At 41.8% G+C, this 20,309-nt stretch overlaps 1 protein-coding gene across 5 annotated transcripts in view; it reads left to right on the top strand.

Annotated features, from left to right (window-relative positions):
* Positions 1–20,309, top strand: part of CTBP1 (C-terminal binding protein 1) — a 235,226-nt gene that overhangs the window by 192,963 nt on the left and 21,954 nt on the right. For 3 of the 5 annotated variants that reach the window (XM_084264158.1, XM_084264157.1, XM_084264161.1), the window contains exons 2-3: positions 9,325–9,479; positions 16,944–17,088. In XM_084264158.1, the coding sequence (XP_084120284.1) occupies positions 9,325–9,479; positions 16,944–17,088 (300 nt within the window). Of the gene's footprint in view, positions 1–5,675; positions 5,894–9,324; positions 9,480–16,943; positions 17,089–20,309 lie in introns of all 5 variants that reach the window. The other 2 variants (XM_084264159.1, XM_084264160.1) reach the window with 1 other exon arrangement.

Genomic DNA, 20,309 nt, shown 5'->3' with positions numbered 1-20,309 from the left:
AAACCTGCTGGAATGAAATAGCTTGCTGTAGAAGAAAAAAATTACTGGGGTTTTTTTTTGTAATTCATAGTTCAAGAGTGTAATATTTTACAGGCACATCAAGAGTTATTCCTTGAGTGTATTATATTTTGAATTAATGTTATGTGGCCGTTCAGCTTTTATCAACAATCACAGCCAGATGCCAGTTGTGATAACATGATTTAAAAGAAGCAGCAGCAGCGATTCCCTCATGCTTCTTTATACTGAGCACACAGGTAGGAGGGTGAGGATAAGGGCCAGGGATCTATTTCACTTCATATGGCAGCACGTGCTGTGTTTCACCAGCCAGTTCCAGACCTGGGTTCTGCGTCCTTAATGCTGTCCTCAGAATCTCATGGACTGCTTCTTCTCTGGAGAGAGTGTTTTAGTAAGTCTTGGCATGATCTGTATTGTTACTGGAATGGCTCTGGGAGTTAATCATTCTGCTCCTGTTACAATTGTTGAAGCAGATTGTTTTTCCAGCCTGTCAGCAGGAGTTTTCTGGCTTTTTTTTTTAAAGTCACACCCACCAATCTATAAAGTTTATGGTCTGAAGTATGAGGTTAGCTGGATTTTAAAGGAGAGTTTGGGTGTGCTTTAAGCTGGGCTGCCCCCCAAGTTGCAATTATCAACCTGCTTCATAGTCGCTTTCCTGGGATAAGATGGCAGTGGATGTATACCCAGCATATGGGAATGTCTTTGACACAGGCTTGTTTCATACACTGAGTTGTGTGTTTTAGAGATACTGCCCCATCAGTAACTGGGGAACAAATGCCTGTAGTTAGTTATGGGCAAACATAGCTGCTGGAGTGTCATAATTCTGAAGTTCCCTGCTTCTTAATTTGTGGGTACTGCCCTGAGCTCCGCTGCAGTGATTCTTGTCAGTTACAAAGCAGTCTGTGGCTATGGCCACAGTGTCGTGTGAGCAGAGGCATTTCACAGTCCCAGTACAGCTCCTGGGCTAAGGAACCAAGTTGGCAGCCCTAGTCAGTATTTCTCTGACGCTGGGATTGATGGCAGTGTGCTCAGCTAAGGCAGCTCCACCATCACTGCTTTACTTTATTTTCCCCCTCATCCTTCCTTTTCTTCACTAAAGCTAAAAAATACTTGAAGCAGAGTGAAGTATTTACTGTGTACAGACACTGGAAAGCAGCACATGGAGGGGAAGCTCAGGCCTTTAAAATATTTTGCCTTTCCCTGGAATTTACTTCCATGTATCTGTTACTTGAAAACAGGCTTCTGCCACTTTTTTGTGTATGTTTTATTGCTGATACTTATGCTTTCTCATTTTGGTACTTGATGTAGTCGGTACTGTTGTCACTTGGTTTGCTTTGTAAACAGTGATAGACAATTAAAACACTTTACAGTAGTGCATTATGCCATTACTGCTTGTTCATTTGACATTAAATAGGTGTGATTCATATTGTTTTCAGTCTTATTTTGAAAAGTATTAGTTAAGATGAGGCATATCGTTACAGCCTGCTCCAAATATGTAATTTGAGTAATTTTTTGACAGATGTGAAAGACTTAGAGTTTTTATGTGGATGTTTGAAGTACATGTGCAGTGATAGAAAATGGTGCTGGATGACTTTGTTTCCCCTTAACAAAGCTTTGTTTCAGGATGTGCTTTGTGGGACTTTGGTGTTTTGTACACTGGCAGCCAGGATTTGGTGTGCATGCTGAGGGATGTTAGGCAAATAACAGCAGAAATTACCCGATGTTTAAGAAAGGCTGGTTAGGGGTGGCTATTTAAAAACAACAGAAACCCATTTCCTTCCAGTTACCAGATTGAATCTGAGAATGGCAAGTTCACTTGCTCTGAGAGAGTGGAGAACTAATTCGGAATTGTAACTCACAGGTTCCAACAGCAGGGAAATGTGGGATTTTTCTGGGCTCCCTGGGATCAAACAGACAGGGATCTCCTGGAGAGAGTCCAGAGGAGGCTACGGAGATGCTGAAGGGCCTGGAGCATCTCCCCTGTGAGGAAAGGCTGAGGGAGCTGGGGCTGTTCAGCCTGGAGAGAAGAAGACTAAGGGGGGGACCTGATTAATGTTTATCAATATCTGAAGGATGGGATGCAGGGGAAATGGGCAGCCCCTTTTCAGTGTCTGTGGGGACAGGACAAGGGGCAATGGCTGCAAGTTGGAGCACAGGAAGTTCTGCACCAATGTGGGGAAGAACTTTTCCCCAGTGAGGGTGAGGGAGCCCTGGGACAGGCTGCCCAGGGGGTGTGGAGTCTCCATCTCTGGAGAGATTCCAGCCCGGTCTGGACACCGCCCTGTGCAATATGAGCTGGGGAGCTGCTTTGGCAGGGGGTTGGACCTGATGGGCTTTGGAGGTCCCTTCCCACCCCTGTGATTCTGTGAGTCTGTGAAACCACTGGCTTATTTTGATGGTATCAAAAGGGAAAATCAAGATAGCTGTCTCAAAGTACTGAGCATTGAGGCCTCTGTGTTCTATGCCAGAACAACTGCCTGGATGTCTGTGCTAGGTGGTAAAATCATGATGCAATGTTTCCATAGATCTACGTGCCATGGAAGTCTGTGGACCAGAGTGGTAATTACGTACTGGTGGTTCTATATTTTGTGTTCAGGGAATGAGCTGTGAAGTGCCTGGAGAGCAGCTGGGTGTATTTCAGTCTTTGCCATTAGCAAGAGGATATAAGTGGGTGTGACTGTTCTGCACATCAGTGGGTCAACACCACGCAGGAAACCACTTCTATTTTTCTTGGTCTCTTGCAATTAAAAAAGAAACGGAGGAAGATGACTTGTTTTTACTGAGTTTAGGTAAATAAAAAGCAGAGAGCGCAGCAGCATTCACCAGCTCTGCCCTTCCAGTGAGGTTTCAGTGTACGTTAACCTCTGAGCCCTGTAGGCTTCAATAGACTGCATGTGCTCTTTACATTTTCAGTTGTATGCATCACGAAGTCCACGTCTTACTCCCTTGAAAATCAGTTTGGGATTATTACTATTAATCTTCATAAGACTTGCAGCAGGTTCCCGAAATCTTAGGAAGCATGGGTAGAAGCATTACATAAGAAAGGAATAAAATTTGGGGGTTTAATCTGTGAAATAGCTCAGCCTTCTGAGGGCAGATGTCCCCTCCCTTCTGCCCACCCCAACCCCACATCCCAAATCATGGGAGATTGCATTCTGCTCATGCTGAAGGCAGTGACAAAAGTTGTTGGCTCTGATTCTGGTGGAATCAGAGACCCTGTGTTGCATATTCAACATCTAAATATGCTGAAAATCAAAATAGTGAAGGCTAGTAAATGGGGGGTGTTTTGCCTTTTCTTTGCCTTTCTCCCCCCTCCATCTCTGTCACTGATCTGTGTACCTGCATTGTACTTTGAATTTCTACTTGACTGCTTTTAGAGCTTTGCTTTACCTTGAATCTAAACGTCTCCTGAGGTCATGGTGCACAAAACAATGAGACTATCAAAACAAAAGCCTGCAACTCAAATATACACGATGTGTCAGGAACCTTAAAATATGTTTTTAAAGTATGGTGTTTCTAGGAATTTTAATGGTGCATATTGGCAAATCTAATTGGTAACAGCTTCTGTGTTCATGTTATGAGTGGGATATTTTTTGCTTGTTTTGACAACTCGTTCCTTACTTGAATTAATATTAGCATTGATTTTTTAAAAAAACATGTAAATTTTTTGAGGCCTTGTGGTAAATAAATGACAGCTCTGATTGAATTTGCAGCCTAGGTAAGAATATAAAACAAAGGTGAATGCCACAGAGGATTAGTCTCATGGTACATGTTCAAGACTCTAAATTAGCTGAATGTCCAGCCTGTTATTTTTGGGTCTTGTGTTTGTAAACTTTCATTGGGTTTTTCAGTAGCTGGCAATTTGTTATAACACTTAAATCCCTTTGACGTTTTACAATGCTTAAAGGAAATTTTATAGGACAAATTCTTTTAAAAGGACATTGTCAAGGGAGTTTTCCTACTTACTTAATCTTTGCACTTGTAAGAATCCCCTGGAAAATGAGAAGTCTCCTTTGCCAGGCCGCTGTCCTCCATTTCATGTGCTATTGGTTTGTCGTTGGAGGATTACTGATAAGTGTTGTGCTTTCTGGCATTGATGTGTTTTTCAGAAGAAGGAATTGAAGCCTTTGTTTTGAAAAAAGAAAAACACATTTAAAGAATTACATGGACTTTGCAAACAGATTTAAGAAAATGAAAGGTAGGTCAAATTTTGGGCCTACAAACCTGGCAATGTCCTTTACTTTTAACATGTGCCTTATCTGAGACATTCCTCATTCTAATGGTGTTAATCAGTGGCAGAAAGATGTGAAAATGCCATTGTTAATCATGGTTAAGAGCTTACCTTGATGCATTTTGGTATATTTCCTAATGGTGACAGCCCACTTTGAGATCTCTATTATTTGTGCAGTGGGATTGCTTTAGTCACTGTCAGTTCCTAACATAAAAGGTTGTTTCACAAAAAGGTTTGAAATGAATTACAACGGCCTAGAGTGTGTCAGGGAGAGCTTTCCTACCCTCCAGTTGGATGTCAAATAGTATTTACTGGCTTCAGCTCTCCCTGTTTGTGTGTGTTAGGCAAAGATGTGCCTTTGTTTCGGGAGTGACAGGGCATGCGGGTAGGGTTTGGGAGGGAGAGCAAACGACTCTGCTTTAGGTAGGTTTTTTCCTTTCAAGTTTAAAAAGAATACATCTTGTCCTGAGGTTGATGTGAGAATTTCGAAGTCCCCATGGTGTCAGAGGTGTGGAGGCAATCGTTCTCAAGCCGTCCTCTCCAATTTTGGTTATGAAGCTGGGTGGTAAATTCATCAATCTGGCTTGCAAGGGCCACAGTCCCTTACAGTGCTTGCACGTGGGGCTGGGCTCCCTTTGGGTTCTGCAGCTGGAAGCTGCTTTTTACATTTCTAAGACTTTTTTTTTTTTTTTCCTTAAAAGCTGGACTAGAACCATGTTTTGAGGCTTTGTCCTAAGAGTAGTTGGGCTAAATTACAGCTGTGAGAAGGCACTTGCCTGTTTAGCCTCATGGTGAATAGCGGCTACACGTGGTCAAATGCTCTGTCTGTCTCTGAACATCTGTACCTGGTATGATGTCAGGCAGATTCCAGCAGTCACTGGCACGGTCAAGCTGGTGCTGGGGCAAAAGCTTCACCACCAAAATAGTCCCATATGGGGGGTGGAGGGTGGGCTTAACAGCTGGATTAGAGCTGTCAGGGGAAACCTTGGGGCTTTTTTGTCTTACATACATTTAGATAACCTTAAGGGCCTGACTTTAACTCAACAAAACCAGCAAGTTCAGAGTTAAGGCTTCTCACTCCATCTCCAGTACTGGCTGGAGCGCTGGGCTCTCCAGCACGGGTGGTGTTGGAGATCCCACACTATCCTTGGATCCCTGCTCACCTAGGCAACAGATTTGCTGCCTGAGTGGTGCCGACTGTTCCAGGTACGTCTGTTTACAGTACACCTGCTGCCCTGTGCAAGGTGCCGTGTGTGTGTGTCTACAGCCCGCTGGTTCCCCGCATAGCAGGTGTGGTGGAAAGCCAGCAGCGAAAGGGGGAAGGGGACAGAGGCAGTGAGAAGCTTTAACTTCCAGTTTCCTGGCTTCTGTGAGCACAAGTCAGACCCTTAATGTTGTTTTAATGTATTGTTTGTGTTTAATTTTTTAGTAAAAATTTGAACGCCACCCAGGCTACAGAGGTTGCAGTGGATAAGAAGTTTAAAAGCTTTGGTTCAAGATTGCAGGAGGCTGCGAGGAAAGATTAAAGACATGGAAATGAGGATCGAATGACAGGCTGCTATTTTGCCTCAGAATACTGAAGATTGTAAAGCATTGAGAAATCGAATTCATGACCCTGGAAATCAAGCTCAGATTAAGAAATGTCAGGTTGGTAGGGGTTCCTGAAAGTCTCAAGTTAGGATAAACTGAGATTGTTTTCCCATTAACAAAAGTAGTAGGATGTGGGGGTGGATGGTATGATTTCTGTTATCTGTTATGTGAAATGCTATACCCCATATATTTAAATAAGCTAGCTAAGTGAAATTTTGGGGGTTTTTTTTATTAATTAGTTTCACATTTGTGGAGTTGAATGTCCCTTTTGACCAGTTTACAGTCCTCTTGGGCTCAGAGTTGCATGATTTACTGTTAATGCTGGTGTGGAAAATACTGCTCTTAAATACACTTTGCTTTATCCTGCCACTCCAAGGGTCTGCTGTGAAGCCAAACACGTGCTGTGCTATGCTATGACACTTTAGATAAGACAAAACCTATCTGAGTGGTGGAAGAAGTAGGGGTTTTTTCTTTCCAAAGGTTCTTATTCACAGTGAAACTGTGTCTTTCCAAATGTAAACTTTAAATAGCGACTTGCCCCTGTGATTAAGTTACTGTAAGTTTACTTAAGGTTTGAGTTATTGTCTGCGAAGCAGTGATAGGGTATTTGGGCAGAAAGGTTGTGCAACAGGAAGTCTGTGCTGAAGTTCAGCAAGGATTTTGGCAAGCAAAGGTTTGTAGGGTTTTTGTAGTCAAGGTCACTGGATGTATTTGAGTTTTGGGAACTCTTAACAAACTCTGGGATTCTCTTGGAGGGGGAAGGGGGGAGTTATCCTTCTGGTTGTTTTTCCTGAGCTCTGTTTCCAGGCTTTGGGGCTGGGTCTGGCATGCCACTTGGCACCACCAACGTGTAACTTAGTTGAAATTGATGGATATACTGGCATGAGGAGAAAACCAGACCACATCTTAAAATCATCATTTAAAGCATTGTAGGTTGTGATACTACATCTCATGATTTTTCTGAGATAGCTCTGGTCAGAAAAATGTTTCTTAAAAGTGACCCTTCAACCTCATGTTTTGTTACCTGTCTGGACTATCTGCACTCTTGACAGAGGTGCTTTAGTTGTAGCTAAGAGACTCATTTATACCGCATTTTTTCTCATTCACCTTCAACAACTTTAGTGTCAAAGATTTTTTGGTTGGTGTGGGTTTTTATTGTTTTTTTTGTGAGTGTTTGTTGTTTATTTTTCTATTTCACTTTAGCTAGCATTCAAACATGGTGTTGAAATCCTGGCTTTGTTGGACTTCCAGTTAAGATGATGACCATAATGTGCCAGCTGTAACATGAGCACAGTTACTCTGTGCAGTGTGAATAAAACTTGTGATGTCATTTTTGCATCTGTTTCAAGGCATTAATTCCATTTTAGTAATGCTGTTACATACACTATTTTGAAAGAAACATGATCAAGTCTATAACATGCTTTATTTTAGGGTGTTTCTAAGTAAATTTCATGTGGGGTTTTATAATTAAGTTCCCATTAAAGGGTAGTAATTACTCTCTGGACAGCTGTGTAGCTTTACATTGTGTGTTCAGGCAGTGTTTGTGTCCTGTGCCACATTATTAGCCTGTGGTTTGTTTACTAAAAATGACTGTATGAAGATTACATGGCCATTTCTCCTTCAAACAGGTAACAACAGTAAGTTAGCAAGGTGCATGATTAAAAATATTAAAAATGCTTCCATTTAATTTTGGTGGCTGGGTGTTACTGAAAGAATTTGTCTGCCAGAAGTATTTCCAAGCATGCCTATCACAGTAGAGGTTAGGAATTGATGGCTTTACAACAGAGAATCGTTTTCATGGGTGTTTTACCTGTGGAAGCCTTTGCTGGTGAATGCTTCTTATATCTGAGTGTCTCAGCTTTGGCAAGAGTACTGCAGTCAGTCCACTGGCATGACTGGCTGTTCAGAAATGCTGGGAGCAGAGCAGAGGAGAACCAAATGCAGTGAGTCTTCTATCCATGTTCAAGTGTAAAACCTGTTTGAATAGGTTAAAACTTAAATGCCAGATTGTATCAGGACTGGCCTATCATCCTGACTTGGTTAGGGGTGAACATGAAATTTATGGGTGCAGGCTGGACAGTTGAGATGCTTGCCCTGGCTGTACTCCTTCAGCCCCAGCCCTGAGTTTGCTCCCAGTGGAAAGTAACACGCTGCTTCTGTTGACTTGTGAAAATCTCTTTTCCCAGCAGCTGTTTTTCTTCACCAGGTATCTTGTACAAGCTAGGATTCTGCTAATTTTCCATCCACTTAAAATGCAGGTGACAGCCTTTCAGGGCTTGCTTTGTGGCTCAGGCTGGGAGTTAGGATGCAGGGATAGCTTGTAGAAGGCAGCTGGGGAACTCGGTGTTCTGCATTAATGTTGGACTAACTTGTATTATCAAGCAGTAAGCAATGTTTTTAAATTCACTCTGCCACAAAAATAGGTTGTTGGAATTTGCATTCAAGAAATAATTAGCCTGTTTCCTTTTGCAGTGTGTTAAACTGCTGCTTTTGAAAGAGAAAAATAAGCAGTTAACTTTATTTTTAGTTTTGGTTTCCCCTTATCTCTTCTGAAAGTCCCTTTTTTCCCCCACCCACACTTAACTACTTTTGTGTAAATGTAATAGTTTTAATATTATTCCCTTGGGTACCATTGTGTATTTATGGCATCTCCACTGTGAAAAAGGTGTTTTCTAAATACCTTGTTAGAAGGATTGCTCTTAAGGCTGCATGAAGAGGATATAAATGAAGTTTGCACTTTGATCTGATTTCCCTTCCCCTGGATATTTAACGTGTATTTTTCTTTGTCACTCTGATGTTCCAAGCATGATGTTGATTTAGGGAGGAACGTTTTGTTTGTGTTTTGTAAGAGTTTTTTCAGTGGTGGATTAAGTATGATGTGTGTGTTTGACTAAGCTGTGCAGAATTGTTCTGTAGAACTCCTGAAGTCTGAGCAGATGCACATAGATCAGCAATTAGCCTGTACGCTCGGACATGGGATCTTCAGTAAGCTCAGCATTTTGCTGTTGTAGGCTTTTTTTCAGTTAAATTTTAGTCCCAGCAGATCCTCCTCATCATATATGCAAATTGAATCCTCATTAAGTTACTTAGGATATTCCATAAGCTGCTCTTACAAGCCTGGACAAGGTATTTCGCTCTGTAGAGCTCGCAGAGGTGTGGAATCCAATCAAAACATAAACCTTGGATAAGATTGCACAGACACATCCTTACTGCACTATTAGGAACTCCACTTAAAAACACAAACACACTATTCCCTTAGTGGGTCAAACCCCTTTTGCATTGTTCAGCCTCCTGAACCTCCCTGGCATTTCCCTTCCCAGGTCTTCTGTGTTTGATTCCTGACTGTAAACTTCGTCCTCGTTGTGCTAGCTTCAGTCCTTGACATCTTTTTCTGCCACCAGAATAAATAGACTAGCCATAACCTGATTTTTTTCTTCTTAATTACGCTAGAATAGCTGGAATAACAAGTGCTCTCTGTTTCTTGACAGGCATTCGACCTCCGATCATGAACGGGCCCATGCACCCGCGCCCTTTGGTAGCGTTGCTGGATGGCAGGGATTGTACAGTAGAAATGCCTATTCTGAAGGATGTAGCCACAGTGGCATTTTGTGATGCTCAGTCTACACAAGAAATCCATGAAAAGGTAATGTTCAGAGGTATAAATCAAATGTGTTAGGAAGCACAGATGTTATCATGATGATGAACTGATACAGCGTTGTGCTAGCTATGACAACGTGTTTAGCTATTTGATGTTAGGTAATGGCTGCTTACTTTAGTGAATTACTACTCATTTCTTTGCTGAAGTGTACTTTTGCACAGTATATTTTCATCTGGGTGTTGCCCATGTGTTTACCTACTGAGTAGGATTCATGGAGAGAGGGTTACCTGAGGGAAAATTACGTTATTACCTTGTTATTTTGAAATGCTTCTTGGAAACACTGTTGCTCAGACTTCAGCTGGAAAGCCAGATTGTGGTATGGGATTAGCCATGTGAGGACCTTTGAGACATCCCTGTTTAGCCAAGGAATTGCACAGAAGATGTTAAGCTGCATTGAACATGGAGGCTGCAGAAGAGTTTCAAAACAAACACTAACCCAAAAATTATGTAGGAAATGAATTCTTAAAATTATTGTAGCTGTATCCTATTCTAGAGGTTCAGACCTTCCCTGATGGTTTGGGAGCTGTAAAAACAGCTGGTGGTTGTTAATGTTGTCTAAGGTTTTCTCATTTCCTCAGAAGGATACACATTTTGGTAGCCAAGGGAGCCAAGTTGCCCATAAACCTACTTTTTTTTTTTTTCTTCTGGTACTTCCTTCAGCATGAAGGTCTCATGTCTATCCCAAATCCTTGCTGCTCTCTAGACAGAAGTCAGAACCTTTTCACATCCATATTTCTGTGAGGATTAGAATTAACTTTGGTGAGCTTGAGGCTGACTCTGCTTGCCAACAAATGCCAAATACCCTTTCACTGAATAAAGGATGAAAATAGGCTTTAAACAGCTAAAAAAGCCCACTGCAGAGGAGGGCAAACGTGGGGCCCTTCCAAGAGGGTTTGTTGTTTTATTCTCCAGCAAAGCTCCATGATGGCCAAGTACTGATCCAAGTATTAGCTTGAAAGCTGGTTAGTTAAGGGTCTGTATCTGCTTCTGTGTTTGTGGTACTGCATAGGGCTGAGTGTGGTACAGGTGTTAGGGAGTTGTCAGCTAAACTGAATTGCACCCGTCCTCTTGTGTCTCTGCAGATACCTTGTTAGACTTGTCCTACACTAATTATAGCAGCCCCTGGGTTTCTGACAGGTTTTCAGAAGCTTTTCACTACTTTGAATTCATAACTGGCTTAATTGTTTATTTACTCTTCATGTTCATGTAATGTATAGCATTGTTAAACATTCTTAAGTCTCTGTGTATGATGAAAGATTTAATCTTTCCTTTGATGACTTTCTTACTAAACCAGCTACTTGAAAATAGTCTGAATGTCCCTTTTGTTACCAGGTGAATAAATCTCATTTTCCATAGTCCATTACATGACAGCATCTCCCTGGTTGAGAAACCATCAACCAACTATTCAGCTTGTTATTTCCTCAGACAAAATAGTTTTATTCTGAAAAAGACACTTTTTGTTGTAAGTGGCAATGTTATTTGGGGTCTTTTTGTCTTTATTGTTTAAACAATAAGGAGAAGACTGTGTGCTGTATCAACATGTCAAGCTAGACATGTCAATGATTTTTCCAGCTTCAGATTACTCTTTGTTGAGCAGTAAAGCTGCAGTCTTGCATTTCTATCATCAGTGCTGTTTATATTAGTTTTCTATCAAAATTAAATTGTCAGTGCAAACTGAAAGGAAGCTGCCTTGTTCTGAACAGTAACAGAAACTTGGGAGGAAGCTGTAGCTGTTCTCAAAGCTAATCCAAAATCTTGCCCATTTACTGAAGCTGAATGAACCTCAGATCAGATTCCTTATGAAATACTTTGAAAAAAATTAACAAAAGCAATTCCTAAAAACTTCTGTTACACCTTGTTATGCAACAAAGTAATTGACAGACACCTATCACTGGGGTGGCAGCAGGGACAGGGAGGGGATTGTCCCTCTCTGCTCTGCCCTGGTGAGGCCCCGGCTGGAGTCCTGTGTCCAGAGCTGGAGCAGCTCCCCTATGGAGAGAGGCTGAGGGAGCTGGGCTGGGTCAGCCTGGAGAAGAGAAGGTGCCAGTGAGACCTTAAGAAAGAGGAAAGATGGGAAGGGACAGTTTACAAGGGCAAGGAGTGATAGGACAAGGGGGAATGATCTTCAGAAGCTGAAAGAGGGGAGATTTATACTAGATAAAAGGAAGAAATCCTTCCCTGTGAGGGAGGTGAGGCCCTGGCACAGGTTGCCCAGAGCAGCTGGGGCTGCCCCTGGATCCCTGGCAGGGTTCAAGGCCAGGCTGGATGGGGCTGTGGGCAGCCTGGGCTAGTGGAGGGTGTCCCTGCCCAAGGCAGGGGGTGGGACTGGATGGTCCCTTGAACATCCCTTCCAATCCAAACTATTTTATGATAAATATAACACTTTCTAGTGATGACTTTTCTAGATGTCTTAGAAAAAAATCAATATTTGTCATATTCAGTATGTAATTTATGAATCTGTTTTCTCTTTGAGTTGAAGTGGTTTGGCATTTTACACACTGTGTTAGGTTACTGTCATCTAGATTTGATCCACAAGCCTCTGAGATCAGTCTCTCATAGTAAGATCTAGTACTGTGTGTTTAAGTGACCAAAGAGGAGGAGAGGACTTTCTCAGACAATACAAGGTGTGTGTATCTGAGTGGTGATGTTTGGCATGAGAGCTAAAATAGCCTGGTATTGAAATAGGGTGAAAAAATAGATAGGAAGATGGTTAAAAAGGGTCTTAACCTGCAGTATTCAGTACTCAAGGTTTGTGAAATTCTTTGAAATAAGAATGTTTCCTACTACATTGTCATGTGTTCTTGAAGAGCCTTTGAGATCTGGCATGTTGTGAGTGTACAATAGTTGTTTTGAGGTTGAACAGCAGAAAGACCTATCCAAGCAGTTGTGATTGGGAAGGATGTCAATGCAAGAGGGTATGAAAGAGCCTTTCAACAAGCAGTGTGCTCTAAGCTTCGTGTGGAAGTAAGTCTGAAGGCACAGAAGTTGCACAGAGGGGCTATGCCATCATTTGGGAACAGAACAAAGCCAACTACTGGCCTGTGTTTCAACCTCCAGCTCAGCTCCTTTCTTCCTGAAAAGCACAGTTGTGGTCTGATGGAGTCAGAGATGGCTGTTGAAGGTTTGTAGCCATCTCTGCTTCTTCTGTTGTTCTCTTTCCTCACAAGAGAGGATGAAAGAGCATTGTCTGACTGCCACATCCTCGTGCTGAGCTGACATTTCTAGCTTGCTAGATAAATATGTATCTCAGTCAACTTGTCACAAGCTGATATTTTTTAAGTTTGATAAAATTGTTGTACTAGAACTCGGTGAATGTTGTTGGAAAAGGATGAGAACCACATGGCTCCATGTTCCTCTCATGCATCCCCCACTCAGTGTGCTGCTTTAAGTGTTGGGTAAATTATTCCACAGTTAATTTTTCTAAAGAGTATTTAATTTTCCAGAACTATTCACATTTATGCTGGGTTTCAGTTTCATGTATCCTACTCTGTTTTAGTTCAGGTACAGATTTTACTCATTCAAAAGCTTGTCAGACTTCCTTGTGTGTGTTTAGTGTGTGTAATGACTGAGAATGTAATTGATACAAATAACTGCAAAATACAGAACCTTTCACTTCTTTTTAGTCTGTAAGTGGCATTATTAACGTTCATCAGTGCTGAATGCCTTTAAGTTCTGATTTTTCTGTTGCTGTTTTCTGCCTCCTTGGCATACTTCAGTCACATGGCCAGTTGCAAAAAGCAGTGACATAATTAAATTATCAAGTTAATGTGAAATAATAAAAGTCATAAAGATTGCAGTCATAAAAGATGACATTTTGGGCAGTCCCTTTCCTAGCAAACTGGTCAATAGTTCTAAAGAGCCACAAGAACTAAAAAGTAAGTTCTAAAAGTTGTTTTATTTGCATCTGTTTGTTCCACAGCCCCTGTGATGGGTAAATAACAGCCTGTGGAAGTGGCTAGTGCCGGCATGAAACCATAGCTGAGAAATGGTTTTCCTTTTATCAAACACATTCCCAAGCTTCCTAGTGCTTAATGCTTTCCTGTCTCCTCCTAGTGCCAAGCCATAACCTAGACATGCCCAAAAATGGAGTGTAATGGGTCCAGACTGGCACTCTTGGAGGCCAAATTGCAGTCTTGACTGGCTTTGTTAATAAAATATGCATGATTGTGAGTGGAAAAAGCTGTGTCCCAAATGAAACACTGGTTTTAAAACATAAATGTCTGAGCCACTCCAGCTTTTAGCCCCATTTAATGCAGGCCTTGAGGCAGTGGCAGGTCTGCACATTCTGAGATGCACAACGCTGGCCCGTCCTGGTCTTGGCTGTGTCGTGAGCCCTGGGTGGGTGGCAGTAGGATCCAAGCTGCTTTAGGTTTTTCCCTCAGGGCAGCCACACAGAGGGTGTTTTCTCCTGTGTCCTCACCATTCAGAGCAACCCTGGCAGGGGTGGAGGAAACGGGTGTGATAAAATGCAGAGGGGAGGACACTGGGAACTGGAGAGCACCAGGGTATCACAAACAACTTGGAAGCCTTGGGGCTTGAAGTAACAAGCCTTGTGACTGGGAGAAAGAAGTCCTGCTTGGGAGTGTGACAGAAACACCTCAGGGAGAAGGGTTGAGATTGACATCTCAGAGGATCAGCTGACAGCGTGACAATGGCCATGCAGAAGTGTCTCACCAGGAGAGACTTCATGAGGGGAGATTTCTAACACTCACTACTGCTGCTGGCAGTGCTAGTGTTGGTAACACCTCTGGGAAGACCTCTGGTAGCACACTGGGTGCAGCTGGGATCACCCACAGAAGAAATCAGACTTCCTTGAGTGAAGTGTTAGACTTACCAAGGGGTTAGAAAGGGCATCACCCCAGATGGGACTAGAAGGACTAGGTTTGTGAAGTCCAGCCAGACAAACACTGAGAGGGGGTGAAATTGTTGCCTGTAAATACATTTGGATTGCAAACACCAAGGAGACTAAGATTGGTTTCAGCAAATGGCCAGCACTGGCACCAGAAGAAAGGGATGCAAGCTGGGCTGTTAATAAATTGAGACTGGAAGTGAGAAGGAAATTTCTGTGTGGTTGGAACACAGATTTTTGGGGGGAAACTTTTCTTGCAGGAATTAATGGGACTAAAACCCTCCCAGGGCATTTTTAAGCAGGCACTGAGGTTATAGGAGGGACTGTTTGTTGTGTGCCCCAGGCCTGGGCTCTGCCTTGGTCTGTGCCAACTGTATTGTTGCTGTAGAAGCAAAACCAATAAAGTGTTGGGTTTATTTAACCCAGTGTAACAGCTCAAGGAAATGTGTTCTGATGAGCACAGACCTTCTGACTGGTGATGGGTATGTGGAATCTCCCAAGGACTTGTTTGACCATTAAAATCAAGGAGCTGTGTGTGTATAGCCATTTATAAGATCAGAGCCTACAACTGTTCTTTAAATTATGTTGAAAGATGGGTAATTTCTAATTCTTCTGCAGCTGTTAATCTTACAATTAAATCCAAATTCCACTCAAAGGATTCTGGTCTTTACCTGACTGAGAACTGAGGCTTCCAATCCAGAAACACTGTTCAGGTAGCACAAATAATGTGAAATACTCAGGAAGAAGCAGCTTGCTTTCATTCTTACAGAATGGGTTTCTGCTAAAACTTTTCTTACTATGCTTTTATCTTGAAAATTTCTGCTGCAGATCTGTTTCTGAGAGTTGTAAACCTCTGTGTGCCATGTGTTTTGTTGCAATAGTTGGCTTTGTTTTGGGGTTTTCTTAAGTGATGTGATTTTGGTTATTGTTACCTGAAGGGAGCAGAGGAACAGGAGGGGAATCAGCTTGTTCAAAGGGCAGAGACTGGCAGGACAAGGGGGATGGATTAAAGCTGAAGGAAGGAAGGGTTAAATTAGATATTAGGGGGAAGTTCTTTCCAGAGAGAGTGGTGAGGGGCTGGAACAGGCTGCCCAGAGAGTGGGTGGGTGCCCCGTCCCTGGGGGTGTTCAAGGCCAGGTTGGCTGGGGCCCTGGGCAACCTTGTGTAGCTCCAGGCCTGGAGGTTGGTGTCCCTGCCTGTGGCAGGGGGGTTGGAGCTCTGTGGTCCTTGGGCTCCCTTCCAATCCAGACCAGTCTGGGATTCTATGACCTTGCAGTACACTGGAAGGTGCTCATAGGAGCAGGATGAGCTCCAGTGACAGAATCTGTACAGGTATGAGACCCAGAAGCCCATTAAAAATTCAGAGCCTCTGCAGAACTGTGTGGAGTGCATCCCAGGAACTCCCTGGAGTCGTTACAGGTGGCTTAGGTGCTGGAATGATTTGGGCAGTTCTGTATCTGGTGGAACAATTAGGATATCAGGTAGTGCACTGAAGGGTGAAACAAGTGTTTTGAAGAAGTGGAGTCACCCATTTTGCATGTAAAGAGAGACAAATATTTTCTGCTTTCTGAACAACAGACTGGTATCAGCCCCCTGGGGTGCAGCATCACTGCTTGTGTGGCAGCAGGATTCACAGCTGCTGGGCATGGTGTGCTGGGCTCACTTCCCCTTCTCCCCACACCCCTTCCTCCTAACTTCTCTTGAGTAGGTTGGATGTGCTCTGACATCATTTGAAAGATATTTGGACCTTTCATAGAATCCCAGACTGGTCTGGGTTGGAAGGGACCCCAAGGATCACAGAGCTCCAACCCCCCCTGCCACAGGGGGTTTACAGATCCTGTAAATATATTTTTGCTTTTTTGACTCTTACAGGTTTGTTTCTTCCTTTTCAATTCGTTTTGCTTTGGTACAGGTTCTTAGAGGTGCTTCTTTTTACTGGATAATGTCTAGTTTGGTATCTCACTGGTATAAATTGATAAAACAGCTGTTTGTTGTGTAAATAGAGAGAGCTCAGACACTTGCAGTATCAGTAAACTAAGGGGCAAACATGTTGTTATGTATGAATTCACAGGTTTCAGTCTGTTGTCTAAGGGGTTTGTAATGATTACTGAGTGTTTCCTATTCAGGTATGGAGTGGCTTAATAGCTTAGTGAATGCCTGTACCACTGTGTGTGGTGAAGAGACACTGCACTGTGACTCCATTCAGAACTGACTGGCAGCTGCCTAAGCATAAGAACACTGTGTAAAGAGAGTGTTTGCTCCTGTGTTCTTTCATCTGCATGTGCAGATGCAGACCAGTGATGCATGTGCTGCCTGGGTCTGATACTGCAGTCTTGTGAAATGAGAAGTTTTCCCCCTTAATAAAGGTCATTTAGTTCTTCTAAAACTAATCTTGCCCTGCTAAAATAAATATAGTAGATGAAAAAGACTAACAAGAAGCTGGAAGGTGGAATAACCTTTAAAACAAAAGACCTGGATTTAATGCTTGTTCAGCCTCTTTATACCTGAAAATATGTATGTGTGGTTAAGCTGAGATTGTATGAAAGAACAAAAATAATGGTGTTTTTTGTTTTTTTTTTTTTCTTGCACTTCATTTCCAGGTACTAAATGAAGCAGTGGGTGCACTGATGTATCACACTATCACTTTAACACGAGAAGACCTGGAGAAATTTAAAGCACTTCGAATAATTGTCCGAATTGGCAGTGGTTTTGATAATATTGACATCAAATCTGCTGGAGATTTAGGTATGACTATTAAAGACATTTTACATTTGCCTGTTACATTTGCCTCCAGAAATCTGACATCATCTAAGGCTCTGCATTAATGTTTTTTTCTGTAATTTATACCAACACAGTATGTAAGCTGTATAATTTTCTCATCAGTGTTTAAAAATCGTTATGGAGATACTAGCATTAGTTAATTAAGTGATAATATTAACAGCTTTGTGACAGGATGACAATCTGCTTGTTCAATATAAACCCAAGGACTAAGGCCATAATTTCTCATCTCTTCCTTTTTTACCCCAATTGTATATTTTAACTACTACTGCTGTAATCCAATCACAAAATATAATTCCATCAGTATGGCACACTGCTTCTGTTTGAATAAAAAATGAGATCATTATCAACTGTCTGAGACTTATTTATGATGCATGAGATGTAGTACTAAACCAGCCCATAAAATAGAAATATTGATTTCATAGTAGAACCAGTTGTACTGCTTTAGAATAAATTCAGATACAGAAACCAGGAGGAGATGGTGCTTAGTGTTTCACTGCAAAAAACCAAGCCTGATCTGTGCTTTCTTTACTTTAGGGTAAACCATCTCCTGCCTATAATCCACATGTCAAACTACTACTCCAACTAAATGTGTACATTTTCTTTCTTTCTTTTTCTAAGGCTGAGGTGCCCCAGTCTGATTCCCATTTTGCTCTGGGATGATCTTGGAAGTATTTATTTCAAGGTGACAGTTCTTAGTACTAGCAATAGCCCCATTGATGTAGTGAGGAGCTGTAATATGGTCTGGTTTTCAGCAAATGATAGTGTTTCTGATGGCAGAGTAGTTTGCAGAGCAGACAGAGGCCAACAACTCCTGTCCAAGTTTCTATCAAGAACAAATCGGGTCTGAAAGTGTTCAAAGCTGTGTAATTAGTGCCACAGTTTAGGTGGATGCATTGTGAGCCCCAGAAAACATGTATGTGTGTAGAATTGGCCTGGAGTAAAATCCTAGAGCAAACCCCAAAATCTAGTTAACAGATCAAAGGCCCAGACTGGTCAGGAGTCCAGTTTGTGCAGAGAATCCCTGATAGGAGGAGAACCTTCACACAGAGGTTTGTCAGCTGTCTCTGCACATTTCCGTGCTGGATTGTAACCCAAGTTTATAATTTAAATCCATCCACAGAATTTTTCAAGCCAGAGTACAGCAGATTTGGGAAACTCTTCCTTCATATGAAATGCTAAGGAGCCACATTCCTTCTTGTTCAGTTCCTGTGTTGTGATTAGGCTGAGTTACACCATTAGGATGCATCCTGTTTGTACACTCCAGTATTGATAAAATACAATTGTCCACTCTGTCAACAGACTGTAACTGCTGGAAGGCTTGCAGCAGAACATCTCCAATTCTGATAATTAGGGTGAAATGGTGGGAATTAAATACTAACCAACCACTGCTGGGACAAACCACTTTCCATTTGTTGAACCTGTACAAATAATACACATCTCAAGGAGACTTAATTGCTCTTTATAAAAAGCTTTGTTTCACTCTTGAAATACAGTGTAGAGTTAGACTGTAAATTACCTATTGAAGTGCTTTTTTCATGTTAGCACTTTTACTCTTCTTAAAATGCATAAAAACACAAGTTTCTTGGAAAAAACTCTTTAAGATCTGTTCTACCTTTTCACTGGTTTATTAATTTTTTACTAGAAAATACCCAGGAGCTGTGAGTATAGTTCACAAGTGAAAGGCAGAGGTAAATCAGGGAGTCAAGGGGGTGGATGCCCATTGACTCAGGAGTTTTTCAGCATTGAACCTGTGCACAAGGTCACTGAAGAGTATGCTGTCTTTTCCTGTGTGGAATGTCTCTTCATATCCTTGGTGCTCTCTTGCTGCCCTTTGTGGTTACCATGTCTCTGCCTTTCAGAAAGTAGCTGATTTTAAAGCTGAGGGAAAACAGGGAAAAAGAAATTCCTGCCGTTTAGGAGAGAAATTATCTGACTCTTCTGAAATTTCTTAGGGAAACACTAGGGAGGAAGGTACAAGGTGAGTTCAGTTCCTTATTTCCTTTCCCAGAGATAATATAACTCTTTAAACTCATTCTAAAGCATCATTTTGTTGATGCCAGCTGTCAGTAGACATGCTTAGTAAATTTGTCCTACGATCTTAAACCTCAATTTTTGCTCTGTGAAAAACAACTTTCTGTGTATAAACAAATGCAGCTGTGTAATATGATGCACCTAAAGGGATGTTGTTTTTTTTCCCCTGTTTGAGCTTATTTCACCATTTGGAAAAACTAGTGAGTTCCATACTACTAGTGATGGTAGCAGGATGCCAGGGTTAATAATCCAGCAACTGATGCTGCTTTCTCTTTGTGTAAATTAAGAGCAGTGGATTCAGCAGACACTGTATCTCTACAGCAGAGAAAAACAGTTTGTCAGGTTGCTTAATGTTGTTTTTTTACTGGGGTAAAGCAAGCTGTAAAAAAATGCTGGGCAGCAGAATGGAGGCAGTTGTAAAACACAGATAAATATGGAATGAGCTTATTACTTGTCAGATTATTACTATTATTGAAGAGACCATTTTTTTCCTCCTTTGTAAGATATGCTGAGGATTCATTGAATATTTATTTATGTAAAAACCCAAACAAGTAGACAGTAGAAACAGTATTAGGGTGGTTTTTAGTATACAAAACACTGCTTTTTTTCCCCTCTGCCGTGAAATTATACAGTGTGCTGTTTGTGATCTCAGCACAACTGAGACACAAACATTTGTGGGAGCTGATAATTAGGGAGCACACACAGCAAATAGAAGGAAGAGAGACAAGTCAAGAAGAACACAAACTTTTTCAAGTAAGCATTTTTCTTAACTGCTGTGTGGTGAGTACCAGAAGGTGAAAACCAGAACAGGGTAACTTGCAATTACAATCACTTGTTGCCTGACCTGGTTTTCTGAAGTGAAAAAGGAACTTTGTGAGTCTTGAATCAATCCACCTTCCACAGTTGTCTGTAGAAGACCTGTAAAGGTCTTCTAGCTGCTTTATGTCATGCCCTTTTCAGCTAGTAACTTCTTAGCTGTTAGGAACATGGACTTAATTTTAGATTATCTTCACATGCTATGCAGAAGCAGCTTTTATGTTTCCCTGTTGACTATTAGAGGAGTTATCTCCTTAAATTGCGAGATGAGGAAAGGACTTAATGTTTGTCATAACTCTGCAAACCCTTGTGAAACAAATTGTCCCTCCCTGTGTCAT

This window comes from Gallinula chloropus, assembly GCF_964237585.1.
Source record: "Gallinula chloropus genome assembly, chromosome: 4".
In the NCBI taxonomy this organism is placed as follows: Eukaryota; Metazoa; Chordata; class Aves; order Gruiformes; family Rallidae; genus Gallinula; species Gallinula chloropus.
The sequence above is the reverse complement of the archived record's forward strand: the minus strand, read 5'-3'. Positions and strand labels throughout refer to the sequence as shown.